At 41.7% G+C, this 13784-nt stretch overlaps 1 protein-coding gene across 6 annotated transcripts in view; it reads right to left on the bottom strand.

The window, feature by feature from the left end:
* Positions 1-13784, bottom strand: part of TP53BP1 (tumor protein p53 binding protein 1) — a 102955-nt gene that overhangs the window by 81042 nt on the left and 8129 nt on the right. For 3 of the 6 annotated variants that reach the window (XR_008672049.2, XM_031002289.3, XM_063698513.1), the window contains exons 1-4: positions 4404-4544; positions 3649-3833; positions 3368-3461; positions 3050-3134 (exon numbers count right to left, since the gene is read on the bottom strand). Coding sequence is in view for 5 of the 6 variants with exons in the window: in XM_031002289.3 (XP_030858149.2) it covers positions 3050-3134; positions 3368-3461; positions 3649-3833; positions 4404-4410 (371 nt within the window). In the remaining variant the exon portion in view is untranslated. Of the gene's footprint in view, positions 1-3049; positions 3135-3367; positions 3462-3648; positions 3834-4403; positions 4625-8762; positions 8902-13784 lie in introns of those variants that run through there. The other 3 variants (XM_031002288.3, XM_031002287.3, XM_063698512.1) reach the window with 3 other exon arrangements.

A 13784-nucleotide genomic window follows, 5' to 3' on the forward strand; every position in this document is an offset into this window, starting at 1 on the left:
GTGGCTCACACCTGTAATCCCAGCACTTTGGGAGACTGAGGCAAGTGGATCACTTGAGGTCAAGAGTTTAAGACCAGCCTGGCCAACATGGGGAAACCCCATCTCTACTAAAAATACAAACATTAGCCAGCAGTGGTGGTGGACACCTGTAATCCCAGCTACTCAGGAGGCTGAGACAAGAGAATCGCTTGAACCTGGGAGGCAGAGGTTGCAGTGAGCCAAGATCACACCACTGCACTCCAGCCTGGGGAACAAGAGTGGGACTCTGTCTCAAAAAAAAAAAAAAAAAAGTGTTTTGAAGAGATTTCATTCTTTTGGAATCAACTCCAAATTCTTTCCAGCTTCATGGCCTATGCACACACAGTTCATTCTGTTTGGACAGCTCCTCCTTGCATACTGCACATAGAAATGTGCAGCCCTTCAACTATGCCCTCCAAGCCCTTCAACTATGCCTAACAAATTCATATTTATTGTTTAGATTGTATTCCACAAAGAGGTGTCCCCTTATCCTTCAGATTACGTTATATATATTCTTTCTCCTCTTTGCAATGATCACAGTTGTAATGGAATAGCTACTGATGTAATGACTCATTTAACATCTGTCTCTCCTATTAAATTATAAGCTCCACAATGGCAAAAGCCCCTTTAAAGCACATGCCACAGTGCCTGCACATTTATTTAACATGAAAAGAAGTAGCATGAAACTTCTCAAATAGCATTGCTTCATTCACAATGAGGGACGTGCATACTTCCTGTCCCCACTGGCTCAAACCAGGATGCTGAGCCACAAAAACATAGATAAGCCTGGCACATGTTCTTAAAGAGGTACCACAAACTTAAATGCCCACAGAAATCAAAGCAAGATAACATAGATGAGTGAAGCAGCTGGGCGTAAGAACAAAAGCACAAGCACTATGATAAATGACAAAAGAACACCTGGCCTCAGTGTCCAAGTACAATAATGAATTGTAGTGACTATGGCAAATCATAGCACTAATGCTCCATCTAAGCAGAGGCTGACTGCTACTCATAACTCCAGCCAACTGTTGCCAACAGAAACAAGAAATGCCAGAAGCTGGAAGTCTAAGTTTTATGAGAAATTTCCCCATTCTAAAATTCTGTCAATTAATTCAAATATATTAACATTTTACCACCTATGTAGGCCAAATAAAACACTTCTGCAGGCCACAATGAGCCCATCAGTTTGCAGGTTGTTCTAAAGCATTTATTTTACTTGATGATTTGTGAGAAAAAAAAAATTACGTACAAACACAGAGTGTAAAATAAAACACACCTCCAAAAAAGCTTTTCTTTTTGAGACAGGGTCTCACTCTATCAACCAGGCTGGAGTGCAGCGGCACAATCACGGCTCACTGCAGCCTCAATCTTCCAGGCTCAAGTGATCCTTCTATCTCAGCCTCCTGAATAGCTGGGGCTACAGGCATGGACCACCATGCCCTGCTATTTTTTTTTTTTATTATTTTATTTTATTTTGAGACAGAGTCTCGCTCTGTCACCCAGGCTAGAGTGCAGTGGCACAATCTCGGCTCACTGCAACCTCTGCTTCCCAGGTTCAAGTGATTCTCCTGACTCAGCCTCCTGAGTGGCTGGTATTACAGGTACCCGCTACCACACCTGGCTAATTTTTGTATTTTTAAGAGACCGGGTTTCACCACGTTGTCCAGACTGGTATCAAACTCCTGACCTCAGGTGATCCGCCCACCTCAGCCTCCCGAAGTGCTGGTATTACAGGTGTGAGCTACCACACCCAGTCCTTTTTTTTTTTCTTTTGTAGAGACAAGGTCTCACTAGGTTGCCCAGGCTGATCTCAAACTCCTGGGCTCAAGTGATCCTCTTGTCTGAGCCTCCTAAAGTGCTGGGATTACAGGTGTGAGCCACTGCGCCCAGCCAAAAACCATTTCTTTTTAAGAAAAAACAATAGTCTTTAACCATCTCAAGCTAACATTCTCCTCTCTAACCACCTCCCCTTTCTAACACCCCAAAACTCCTGAAGTTCTCTACATTCTCCTTGGACCTTAGAAATATTGGGGCGGAAGACTGAGAAGCACTGACTAGTTAGAATGAAAGAGGAGGCATTAGAGTCATTAGGACCAGGTTCAAAGCCAGCTCTGCCACTTACTAGCAATGTACTCTAAAGCAAGTTATCTAATTTCTTTGTCCATCAATTTTCCCCTCTATACAATGGAAGTAATGTAATGTCTTCATCATACAGCTGCTTTAAAAATAAGATTAAATAACATTATACTATATGCCAAACGTCCAATACAGGACCTAACACAGAGCATGAACTCAAAAAATGGATATTATAAAGATATGCAAAAGACATGGTAAAAATTGAATCTTGTTTAGGGTAATAACTAAACATTCTAGATCTAAAACTGGTGGGGTACTTCGGTTGATAGATGGAAAACATGCCTAATAGTTCTGATAATACTCCTAAATTTTTTTTTTTTTTTTCTGAGACGGAGTCTCACTCTGTCACTCAGGCTAGAGTACAGTGGTACAATCTCAGCTCACTGCAACCTCCGCCTCCCAGGTTCAAGCAATTCTCCTGCCTCAGCCTCCTGAATAGCTGGGATTACAGGCACGCACCACCAGGCCCAGCTAATTTTTCTGTTTTTAGTAGAGATGGGGTTTCACCATGTTGGCCAGGCTGGTCTCAAACTCCTGACCTCAAGTGATCCATCCGCCTCGGCCTCTCAAAGCACTGGGATTACAGGCATGAGCCACCATGCCTGGCCCCTAAATACTTTTTAATAATTTTTTTCTACTAGGAGGAATGCTTATTTTGTTTCACATGCACAAGACAGATCATGATTTGAATAATGTAGGTATAAAAATTATTACCTTCACAAAACAGTTTCCAGCTATCAGTACTATTACAATACTATCTAATACAACCCTCAAGTCCCATTTCCTAATCCACAAGAAAGAGATTAATCCTTTTATCCTCGGGATGAGGCAACAGGTACAGATAAAGAACAAATCTGATAATACATTTAAATAAACCCCTTCAAACACTGTATACCTGCTTGTCCTGTTTGGCTGAGGTAACTGCTCAATGACCTGACTGATGGAACCACATGTGTCCAAGTTAGAAGAATCCACAGGGTCTGAAAAAAATAACTGGATATTAGCATGAAAGACATTTACCACCAAACTTTAATACAAAATCAGGAATACAGACAATACCAATCTAATCAGTGACACTAGCACATCAACTTTTGAGTGACTACTACGCAGATACCACAGTAGGCTTCCTTACATACATTCGACACAACCACATAAAGTTTAAATCCACCCAGCACCAACAAGAGCACCCAAAAAAGAGCTTTAAACACCTCACCTGCAACCTTGTTTTCTTTCAAATGTTCATTGAACCCACTATTACCGTCTCCTCGTTCTTCTCCAGCTGTTTGTTCAGGATTGGACACAACATCCTAGAAAATACACATACAAAATATCCCCATTATATATTAAATATTTCAAAATGAAACCTACTATTTGTGAACAATTTTTCCAATCAACTTTATTGAGAAGATAATGATCTTCTAAATACTTATGTTTGCTGGTTTTCGGTTTAAAAAAAAAATCTGCTCAATCTTCTTCAAACAAGGTATCACTCACCAACACAGGATTTTCTTTGTGCGTCTGGAGATTAGGAAGGTGTCGAGATAGCATACTGAAGTGAGAACCAGAATCATCTTCTAGAACCTGGCTTTCAGGCTGAGAATCTTCAATTATCAGGCAAGGAGTATCTTGCTGAGAGAAATCTGAATCCAACTGACTTCCAGTAGGGTCCATCTGCTCCCCTGGAATGGAATAACAAAAGATCAGTTCCGTGTAACCTACTAGCCTTGCTCACGCAGTCTAAACCTAAATAATGGGGCGGAAGTACAAGAGCTGGGAAACGGGACCAGTTCAGGACTCCTCCAATTAGAATATTATATTTATAATTGCTGCAAGCACTTTCCTATCATGCCTACCAAGTCCCCATTCCTCGTTATTTACAATAAGCCTGCCTATCCCTCCCTATTTTTCATCACCTTCTCGTAGACACCCTTTCCCCTCCTTCCTAACCTCTTCTCTCCCCGCCCCTTTTTCCATCCCCCCCCCCCCACGTCCTTCTGGCGCCTCTACCTCCCCCCAAAAGAATGTTTTCTAAAATCTGTTCGCCAGAGGCCCCACAGCCTTTCAGCTTTCCTCACGACCACCAAGCCTTCTTAGCTAACGTTTCCCCACCCCCTCCTTAGGGCCCTCCAACCCCTTCCCCGTCACCGCCGCCATGCTTGCCACCCCGCCCCCTCCGGTCAGCCATCCCTTCAGACCCGAAATCCAGGCCTTCAGAGCCCACTGCACTCCCATTTCTCTCCAAACAGTACCAGGCATCCCGGCGGGAGGTCCCTCGCGCTCGAGCTAGAGGTCTCTGCACGCTCCCCAAGTCCCTCCAGATCGATCCCTAGGTCTCCGCTGTCGCCACCGCCGCCACCGGCCGCGAACTCCCCCTTTCCCGTCACGTCATATAATATCGGATCGTCCATTCGCTGCCGCCGCCCGCCACTCAAGAAATCCCGTGGATGATAGGTAGCTGCGGCAGAGTGCCCTACCCCACGTAAGAAAAAGGAACACGGCGGCGCGTTTCCATGGCAGCATGGACGTTGCAGGCCCTCCCCTTTAGTAGAGCCGGAGAATGACGGTATCCTTGAACCGAAGGGACCTTGAGAGGGCGTGAAATACCTTCCCCTGCTTCCAGGACGATTGCATTTACCACTACTCAGACATTTCAGTACCTCTACCTGCTTTTTCTCGTTCACGCCCCTTAATCCCCGTCCCTCACCCTCTTTCCTGGAAAAGGAGAGAGTTTCCCAGCTTTCTCATAACAGGGCAAAGAAGAAGCGGCTTGAGGATGGCTAGTACTTCAGAGCTGGTGAACCCAAGAGAAGAGACTCTTTCTTCTTTGACACAAGGTTAACCTGTGTCAATCAGGATCCCTTTTGTGGGCCTCTACCCTGAATCCAAGGGCCTGACATTACATCTCTGCCAGGGCGTTTTTAGTATTTGTTTGTTTTTACATTGTATAAGGGCTCCAGTAAGCCATATTTCTTCCCATTGCCCTTTTCAGCCTAGGACGTATTTCAAGCTTCACACTTGTTTATCGTTGCCTTATCTTTTATGGGATTGCCTACAGAGACTACGGCCCCAGACATATTTTGCACCTCCCATTGAGAGAATTGAGCACTGTCATTCTCAAACTCCATGGTAAAGAGAACAGCTGCCACCCCTTCTAACTAGATGACCTCAAAGATACTTCCAAACCCAGAGATTCTATTATCTTAATTATGGTGCCAGGGTCTTAAAGAGGGTGTGGCAGCTGTGACGAGTCTTAATGAACTAAGCCCCATGAGGCATATGTGTTTGTTTTGTTGTTGTTGTTGTTGAGGGGTGGGGGTATATTATTTAAGTGGCAGTTGGATCCAGGATAGAATTCTAGCCAGAGCAGCTGTCAATAGGGAAAGCACCTAGCACAGTGCCAAACATATACATAGTAGGCATTCAATAGGAGGCAGTTTTCTCTTTCTACCCCAGGCTCAGATTTATTTCGGCACAGCCCAACCATGATTCTCCATTTCTGTAAATGCCCAATTCAGCACGTGATATAGGCAAAGCTGAAGTGGAGCTTCCTACCAGTCTTCTCACTGCTGCTATAAATTACAGTGATCATATTTTCCAAACCAAATTCAAGGCATGTTGTCTGAATACACGTTACTGATGGGAACAAAAGGACTGACTCCTTGAAACTGTCCTGAAAAATCTAGACTCTATTACTGCTATAACTGGAATATAATTATGGTCGCCAGTATGTTTTATTAGTGGAGCTAAAATGAAATGGACCACACAGAGATGCATCTCACTTCTTAATCTTAAAATCATTTATAATTGACTCTTTTCATACTCCACTCCTAAAGCTGCAGAACACCAGTGACTAAACAAATCTAATACTTAAAGACCAGGTTAGAGCAATACTAACTACACTAGCTGGACAAAGTGAGTTCATTTGCTCTATTTGAGAGGGCACAACCAACCAGGTCCTGTTATGAGTAAATCATGACCTTCAGTCCCATAAAAATCCCCCAAAAGTTACCATTTTTTTGCTTTTCTTCTCTAGCCTGCTTCTGCTTCCTCCCCAAGTGAGGCACAAATAAACAGATCTGTCTGATTACTTGACAAGTGTGTTTGTTGAAACATAAAATGGCTGGGTGCAGTGGCTTACACGTGTAATCCCAGCACTTTGGGAGGCAGAGGCAGGTGGATTACTTGAGCCCAGGAATTTGAGACCAGCCTGGGCAACATGGCAAAAGCCCATCTCTAAAAAATATACGAAAAAAAATTAGCTGGGTGTGGTGGCATGTGCCTGTAGTCCCAGCTACTCAGGAGGCTGAGGTGAGAGCATCTCCTGAACTAGGAGGCAGAGGTTGCAATGAGCCAAGATTGCAACACTGTGCTCCAGCCTGGGCAAGAGAGTGAGACCCTGTCTGAAACAACAACAATAAAAACCTAAAAACCGCCAGGCGCAGTGTCTCACACCTGTAATCCCAGCACTTTGAGAGGACAAGGCGGGCGGATCATGAGGTCAGGAGATCGAGACCATCCTGGCTAAGATGGTGAAACCCCGCCTCTACTAAAAATACAAAAAATCAGCTGGGCATGGTGGTGGGCGCCTGTAGTCCCAGCTACTCAGGAGGCTGAGGCAGGAGAATTGCTTGAACCCTGGAGGCGTAGGTTACAGTGAGCCGAGATCGTGCCACTGCACTCCAGCCTGGGCAACAGAGTGAGACTCCGTCACAAAAAAAAAAAAAAAAAAAAAAAAAAAAAAAAAAAGCCAGGTGCGGTAGCTCACGCCTGTAATCCCAGCACTTTGGGAGGCCGAGTCGGGCGGATCACGAGGTCAGGAGATCGAGACCATCCTGGCTAACACGGTGAAACACGGTCTCTACTAAAAATACAAAAAATTAGCCGGGTGCGTGGGCAGGCGCCTGTAGTCCCAGCTACTTGGGAGGCTGAGGCAGGAGAATGGCGTGAACCCGGGAGGCGGAGCTTGCAGTCAGCGGAGATCGCGCCACTGCACTCCAGCCTGGGTAACAAAGTGAGACCCCGTCTCAAAAAAAAAAAAAGCCTAAAAACCTCAACCTGACTAAAAATAGATAAATAAATGAGTGAGCCATTTGCATTACTAAACAAGAATCTTAAAAAAAACTGTTAAGAAAAACTATTAATTCCTTGTTAGGCAGTGTGGCAATTAAATTAATCATTAAATTATCCAGAAAAACAAACTACAGGGAGAATGGTTGCAGCTAGATGAGCCAAAGGCCTTTATTGATTCCTAGACTGCAAAGGACCAACAGCACATCTACCTGTCTACAGGTAACATCTTTTCCTAAACCACCTTAGACAGAGAAATCTAACTTACCTCTAAAGCCCTCCCAGAGAAGACTCATCAGATCTTAGGTTAACTTGCTTTAAAGTTTAACAAACCTCATTGTCAGAAATTTTTCTTCTAATACTAATCTTCCAATCTTCTAACCTAAATCCTTTATTATAGAATTTAAAGCCATTTCCTCTCATATTGTCTTTAACTGCTATCTTTAAAACCTAGATAGATGTCATTAAGTTGGGATCATCTCATTTGGTCCTATAATTATATAATAAATTTCAAACCATCAAACAACAAATCTAAATGCTATATGACTTAGTTTGTGAGTATTTTTCTGAAGCCTCCTCAAAGACTTCTCTAAGCAAAAGAACCCTAGCCCAGCTTATTCTTCCCTCACAGGTATTCCACCAACCTTTAAAGTTGCTTCACGATCTTATGAAAACTCATAGTTTTGGAGCTCAGTGGCAGAGTATTCTACTGAGGAGAATTGACAAGTGCCAAATTTAATGATAGGAAAACAATCATATATTCCTTTTTTTTTTTTTTTTTTGAGATGGAGTTTCACTCTTTTTGCCCAGGCTGGAGTGCAATGGTGTGATCTCCGCTTACGGCAACCCCTGCCTCCTGGGTTCAACTGATTCTCCTGCCTCAGCCTCCTGAGTAGCTAGGATTACAGGCATGTGCAACACACCTGGCTAATTTTGTATTTTTAGTAGAGACAGAGTTTCTCCATGTTGGTCAAGCAGGTCTCGAACTCCGGCCTCAGGTGATCTGCCCACCTCAGCATCCCAAAGTGCTAGGATTACAGGCATGAGCCACAGTGCCCGGCCTCTCCCCTCTTTGTATAGAAGTAATCAAATCTTCACATCCAAGTATCATCTCCTGTCCACTCTACTTCTCTACATTTGCAGTCTGGCTTCAACCTCCATAAATCTAATGCCTAGCACAATGCCAGACACAAAGTAGTTACTCTAAACGTGTTAATGACTGATTCTAAAATTTTCTTGTCAAATTACCTCATTATCAGCCAGGCGCAGTAGCTCAAGTAATCCCAGTACTTTGGGAGGCCAAGGCAAGCTGATTGCTTGAGCTCAGGAGTTCAAGACTAGCCTGGCCAGCATGGTGAAACCCCGTCTCTATTAAAAATACAATGGTGGTGCGCACCTGTATTCCCAGCTACTCAGGAGGCTGAGGTGGAAGAATCACTTGAACCTGGGAGGCAGAGGTTGCAGTGAGCCGAGATCGCGCCACTGCACCCCAGCCTGGGCTACAGAGTGAGACTCTGTCTCAAAAAACAACAACAAATTACCTCATTATCTTTGACGTCTGTAGTGTCTGATGCTGTTGCCATTCCCTCCTCAAAATTCTCATCCTGTGACTCGATAAATCCTGGCTCTTCTCCACCATCTCAGCTTTCTTTCCATTTCCTAACTTCCTGGAAGCCAGTACTATAGAATAAAAATCGAGAGTGATATGAACATGCTCAACACAGATGAACCTTGAAAACATTATGCTAAGTGAAATAAGCCAGACACAAAAGAACAAATATTGTGTGATTCCACTTATATGAGGTACCTAGAGTAGGCAAATTCAGAAAGAGAGAAACTAGAATGGTGGCTGCCAGGAGCTAGGAGGAGGGAGGAAAGGGAATTTATTGTTTAATGATTTACATAGGTTCAGTTTGGGAAGATGAAAAAGTTCTGGAGATGGATGGTGGTGATGGTTGCACAACAATGTAAATGTACTTAATGCCACTGAACCATACACTTAAAAATGGTTATAATGGTACATTTATGTTATGTGTATTTTACTACAGTAACAAAAGTTTTTCAGTGAGACTAAACTTTAATATTTAAAGATGTGTACTTAGATCATAAAAAATTTTAATAACAGGATTGCAATAAAAGAATGTATGGTTAATTGTATAGGGAACAGTGGGGTTGTAATTCATTAAGAGGCATGTGAGGTGCTTGGAAATGTTCTATTTTTTATTACCAGAGGCATTACACAGGTATACTATTTATAATTCATAAATTTGTACATTTATATTTTATTTTATTCACTTTATGTGTGCTATGTTTCACAATAAAGATGATTCAAAATAAATATCATTAATGCTAAAACTCATAATATGGTGAAAGAGGGTATATACATGATCTCAAAGTATCTCCCTAAAATGTACTGAATTATTACAAAGAGAAAAGTGGTAAATTTGCAGTGAAGAGACCTGGTATTCACCAACTCAACCAAGTGATCTCAGTTAATATACCAGTAAGGGAACAAAAAGCCATCTGTGTCACTTGATATAATGCACTGAGGATATATCACACTTTAATTGTATTCTTGCCAAAAATGTATAACCTGAATCTGATCATGAGAAAAAATCAGATAAATCCACATTAATGGGTGCTTTACAGATAAACAGCCCATATTCTCCAAAGAGAAAGAGAGAGAGAGAGAGAGAAGTGCTGCCAAGGTCAAGAATGACAATCAAAGTCTCAAGAAATGTTCTAGATTTGAGAAGACTACAAAGACAAAACCATTAAACGTAACAGATGATCCAGAACTGAATCCTGGACAAGAACTTGGTTTCCCTTCTTCTATAAATAATTCTAATGGGAGCACTGTTGATATCTGAATAAGGTCTGTAGATTAGTAACAAATCAATGTTATTTTCCTGATCTTGATAATTATACTCTGGTTATTAAATAAAAAATAAAGAAAGAGAATGGTACCAAATTATCCAAGATTGGAGCTGGGCAGTTTGGTACTAAGCAAAACTAAAGAAAAGTTAACCTGCACCTGACATAGGAACAGCATGAGGACAAGAGAAGGAATATACTTAGAGACTATGGAAACTGCCAGAAATCAGACCCAGGATGGTAGAAGGTGAGAAAAGTTCATTTTGCAAATTAAAAACAACAACAACAACAACAACAACAAAAAACAAAACAGTTACTCCTAAACTCTTATGTTTCAATGGAAAGAAGGGAGTTTTTATGTCCTGGGGCTGAGAAATCTAAAAAGAATATAAGAGAAGACTTCAGTGGACAAGGACACCACTGTGTCCTAGTGGCTGAGCTGTGAAATAGTTACTCATATTCTGAGGTAGTGTGTGTACATAAAGTAACGTCTACGTACAAAGAAGGGAACAACAGACTCTGGGGCCTACTTAAGGGTGGAGAGGGGGAGGAGGGTGAGAATCTAAAACTATCAGTTACTATGCTTGTTACCTGGGTGGCAAAATAATCTGTACACCAAACCCCGTGATAATGCAATTTACCTATTTAACAAACCTGCACTTGTACCCCTGAACCTCAAATAAAATTTAAAAAATAATAATAAATAATAAAGTAAAAGTAACATAGCATGAACACAGTGCCTACTCTTGGATCCTACTTCCTGTGTCATTATTACCCTTTCCCATTCTACTCTGAGCATATCCCTTCTGCAGTGTCTTCAGTACAGCTAGGTCTCAAAGGCTGATCTGGGCTGTACAGAGCTAGTGTGCTAACTAACTAGTGGCAAGAATAGCAGTAATGCATCTTGGCTCTACTCACATATAAGCACATCACACAGAGTCTCAAGAACTGAAAGTCAGAGCAAGTCAGAAAACCCATAAAACTGACCAAAAATTTCTTCACAAACTCAGGTTCATTTATTAATTTCAATTCACTTAAATGCAAGGTACCATTTTGGCTCCATGGTGGTGGTGGAGAGAGAGCAGTGTATAAGGATGAGTAATATCCAGTTTCTAGCTTCAAAGAATTTACAATCTAGGAAGGAGATAAGACATAGAAATAATGATAGTACAAGATACAATAAAAGTTCTGTAGGAATTGTGAGACAGAAATCGAAAGAATTTTAGTCATGTGGTTATAATGAATACTTCTTGAGTACTTACTATGTTCTAAGTTCTATTTACTCTCACTCCTTTCTTGATTTCATCCAGTCACATTGCTATAAATACAATCTATATGCCAATGACTCCTAACTATGTCTTTGACCCACACCTCTCTCCAAAATTACCAATTTATGTATCTAACTGCCTATTCAATATCTTCATTTTGATGTCCAATTGACATCTCAAATTCAACATGCTTAAAATTGAACTCATCTCTTCTACCAAGTCTACTCCACCTGCAGCCTTCCCCATCTCAGTTGATGGCAACTTCACCCTTCTGGTTGCTTATAACAAAAAGCTTGAAGATATTGTCTTTTTATTAACAGAAAAAATTTTAAAAGCTATGTACTTATATAATCCACCTTCAACAATTAGCAACAAATGCTCAATCTTCTTTTGTTGAAATTTTTCTTTTTTTTCAAACAAATGCTCAATCTTATTTCATCTATATCCACCCACTTCCCCCAAACTGATTTCTAAACAAATCCCAGACATCATATAATTTTAACCAAAATACTTCTGTGTCTAAAATATAGAGAATATTTTAGGCCAGGCTTGGTGGCTCACACTTACAATCCCAGCACTTTGGGAGGCTGAGGTGGGTGGACCACCTGAGGACAGAAGTTTAAGACCAGCCTGGCCAACATGGTGAAACCCCGTCTCTATTAAAAAATACAAAAATTAGCTGGGCATGGTGGCGAGCACCTGTAGTCCCAGCTACTTGGGAGGCTGAGGCAGGAGAATCACTTGAACCTGGGAGGCGGAGGTGGCACTGAGCCGAAATCACGCTGCTGCACTCCAGCCTGGGCGACAGAGTGAGACTCTGTCTCAAAGAAATAAAATAAAATAAAGAGAATATTTTAAACATAAGAACACCGTCAACACACCCAAAGAAAATGAACAGGCCAGGCATGGTGGCTTACATCCCAGAACTTTGGGAGGCCAACGCAGGAGGATCACTTGAGCTCAGGAGGTCAAGTCTGCAGTGAGCAGTGATCATGCCACTGCACACCAGCCTGGGTGACAGTGACAGTCTGTCTAAAAAACATATATATATAAAGTTAAATTACTGTATTTTAAAATCACTTAAAACAATACTACCAATTCAATAGTTAGGCTTGTTTCTTTCATTTTGTTTTTTATTTTTAGTGACTGATATTTTTATTGAGGTAAAATTTAAATACAGTGAAATCTATAGCTCTTAATTGTGTAAGTTTTTTTTTTTTTTAAGAGACAGGGTCTTGCTCTGTGGCCGAGGCTAGAGTGCAATGGCTTGATCATAGCTCACCACAGCCTTGAACTCCTGGGCTCAGCTCCTGGGCTCAAGCAATCCTCCCAGCTCAGTCTCCTCGGGGCTGGGACTACAGGTATGCACCACCACACCTGGCTAATTTTTCTTTCTTTTGTAGAGATGGGGTTTCACTATGTTGCTCAGGTGGGTCTTGAACTCCTGGGCTCAAGCAATCCTCCCACCTCGACCTCCCAAAACGCTGGGAACACAGGCATAGGCCACCGTGCTTGGCCAGTAATTTGATGAGCTTTGACAAACATATACAGCCATGAAACCTACATATCAATCAATATATAGAACATTGTCATCACTCCAGAGAGTTATTCATGGTCCCTTCCAGTCAATCCCCATTCCACAAGGCAGTCATATTGTAACTTCTATGACCATAGATTAATTTTACCTGTAATACTATTTTATATAAATGGAATCACACAGTACGTGGTCTTTTGTGTCCAGCTTCTTTTGCTCAACATTTTGCATGTTGCTGCATGCATCAGTACTTCATTCTTTTTCATTGCTCAGCAACATTCAATTGTATGCAACACAACTTGTTTTATTAATTCTCCTGTTACTGCATATTTGGGTTTAGACTATTATAAATAAAGTTGCTATGAACATTTATAAACAATTCGTTTTGTGAACATTTGTTTTCATTTATCTTGGGTAGATAACTAGAAGTGGAACTGCTGGGTCATAGGATGTGTGCTCCTTTCACTTTATAAGAAACTGCCAAAAACAGTTTTTGAAAATGACTGTAGGCCACCTGCAGTGGCTCGTGCCTGTAATCCCAACATTTTGGGAGGCTGAGTTGAGAGGTTCGCTTGAGCCAGAAGTTCAAGACCAGCCTGGGCAATACAGGGAGGCCTTATCTCTACAAAAAAATGTTTTAAAAATTAGTCAAGCATGGTGGCACCAGCCTGTAGTACCAGCTACTAGGGAGGCTGAGGTGGGAAGATCAATTGAGCCCAGGAGTTCAAGGTTGCAGTGAGCTATGATCGCACCACTTGCACTCCAGCCTGGGCAACAGAGCGAGACTATGTCTCTAAAAAAAAATTAAAAATAAATAAATAAAATGATTGTATAATTTTATACTTCCACTAACAACATATTAGTTTCAGGTGCTCCACATTCTCACT

Source organism: Gorilla gorilla, chromosome 16 (assembly GCF_029281585.2).
Source record: "Gorilla gorilla gorilla isolate KB3781 chromosome 16, NHGRI_mGorGor1-v2.1_pri, whole genome shotgun sequence".
Classification (NCBI taxonomy): domain Eukaryota; kingdom Metazoa; phylum Chordata; class Mammalia; order Primates; family Hominidae; genus Gorilla; species Gorilla gorilla.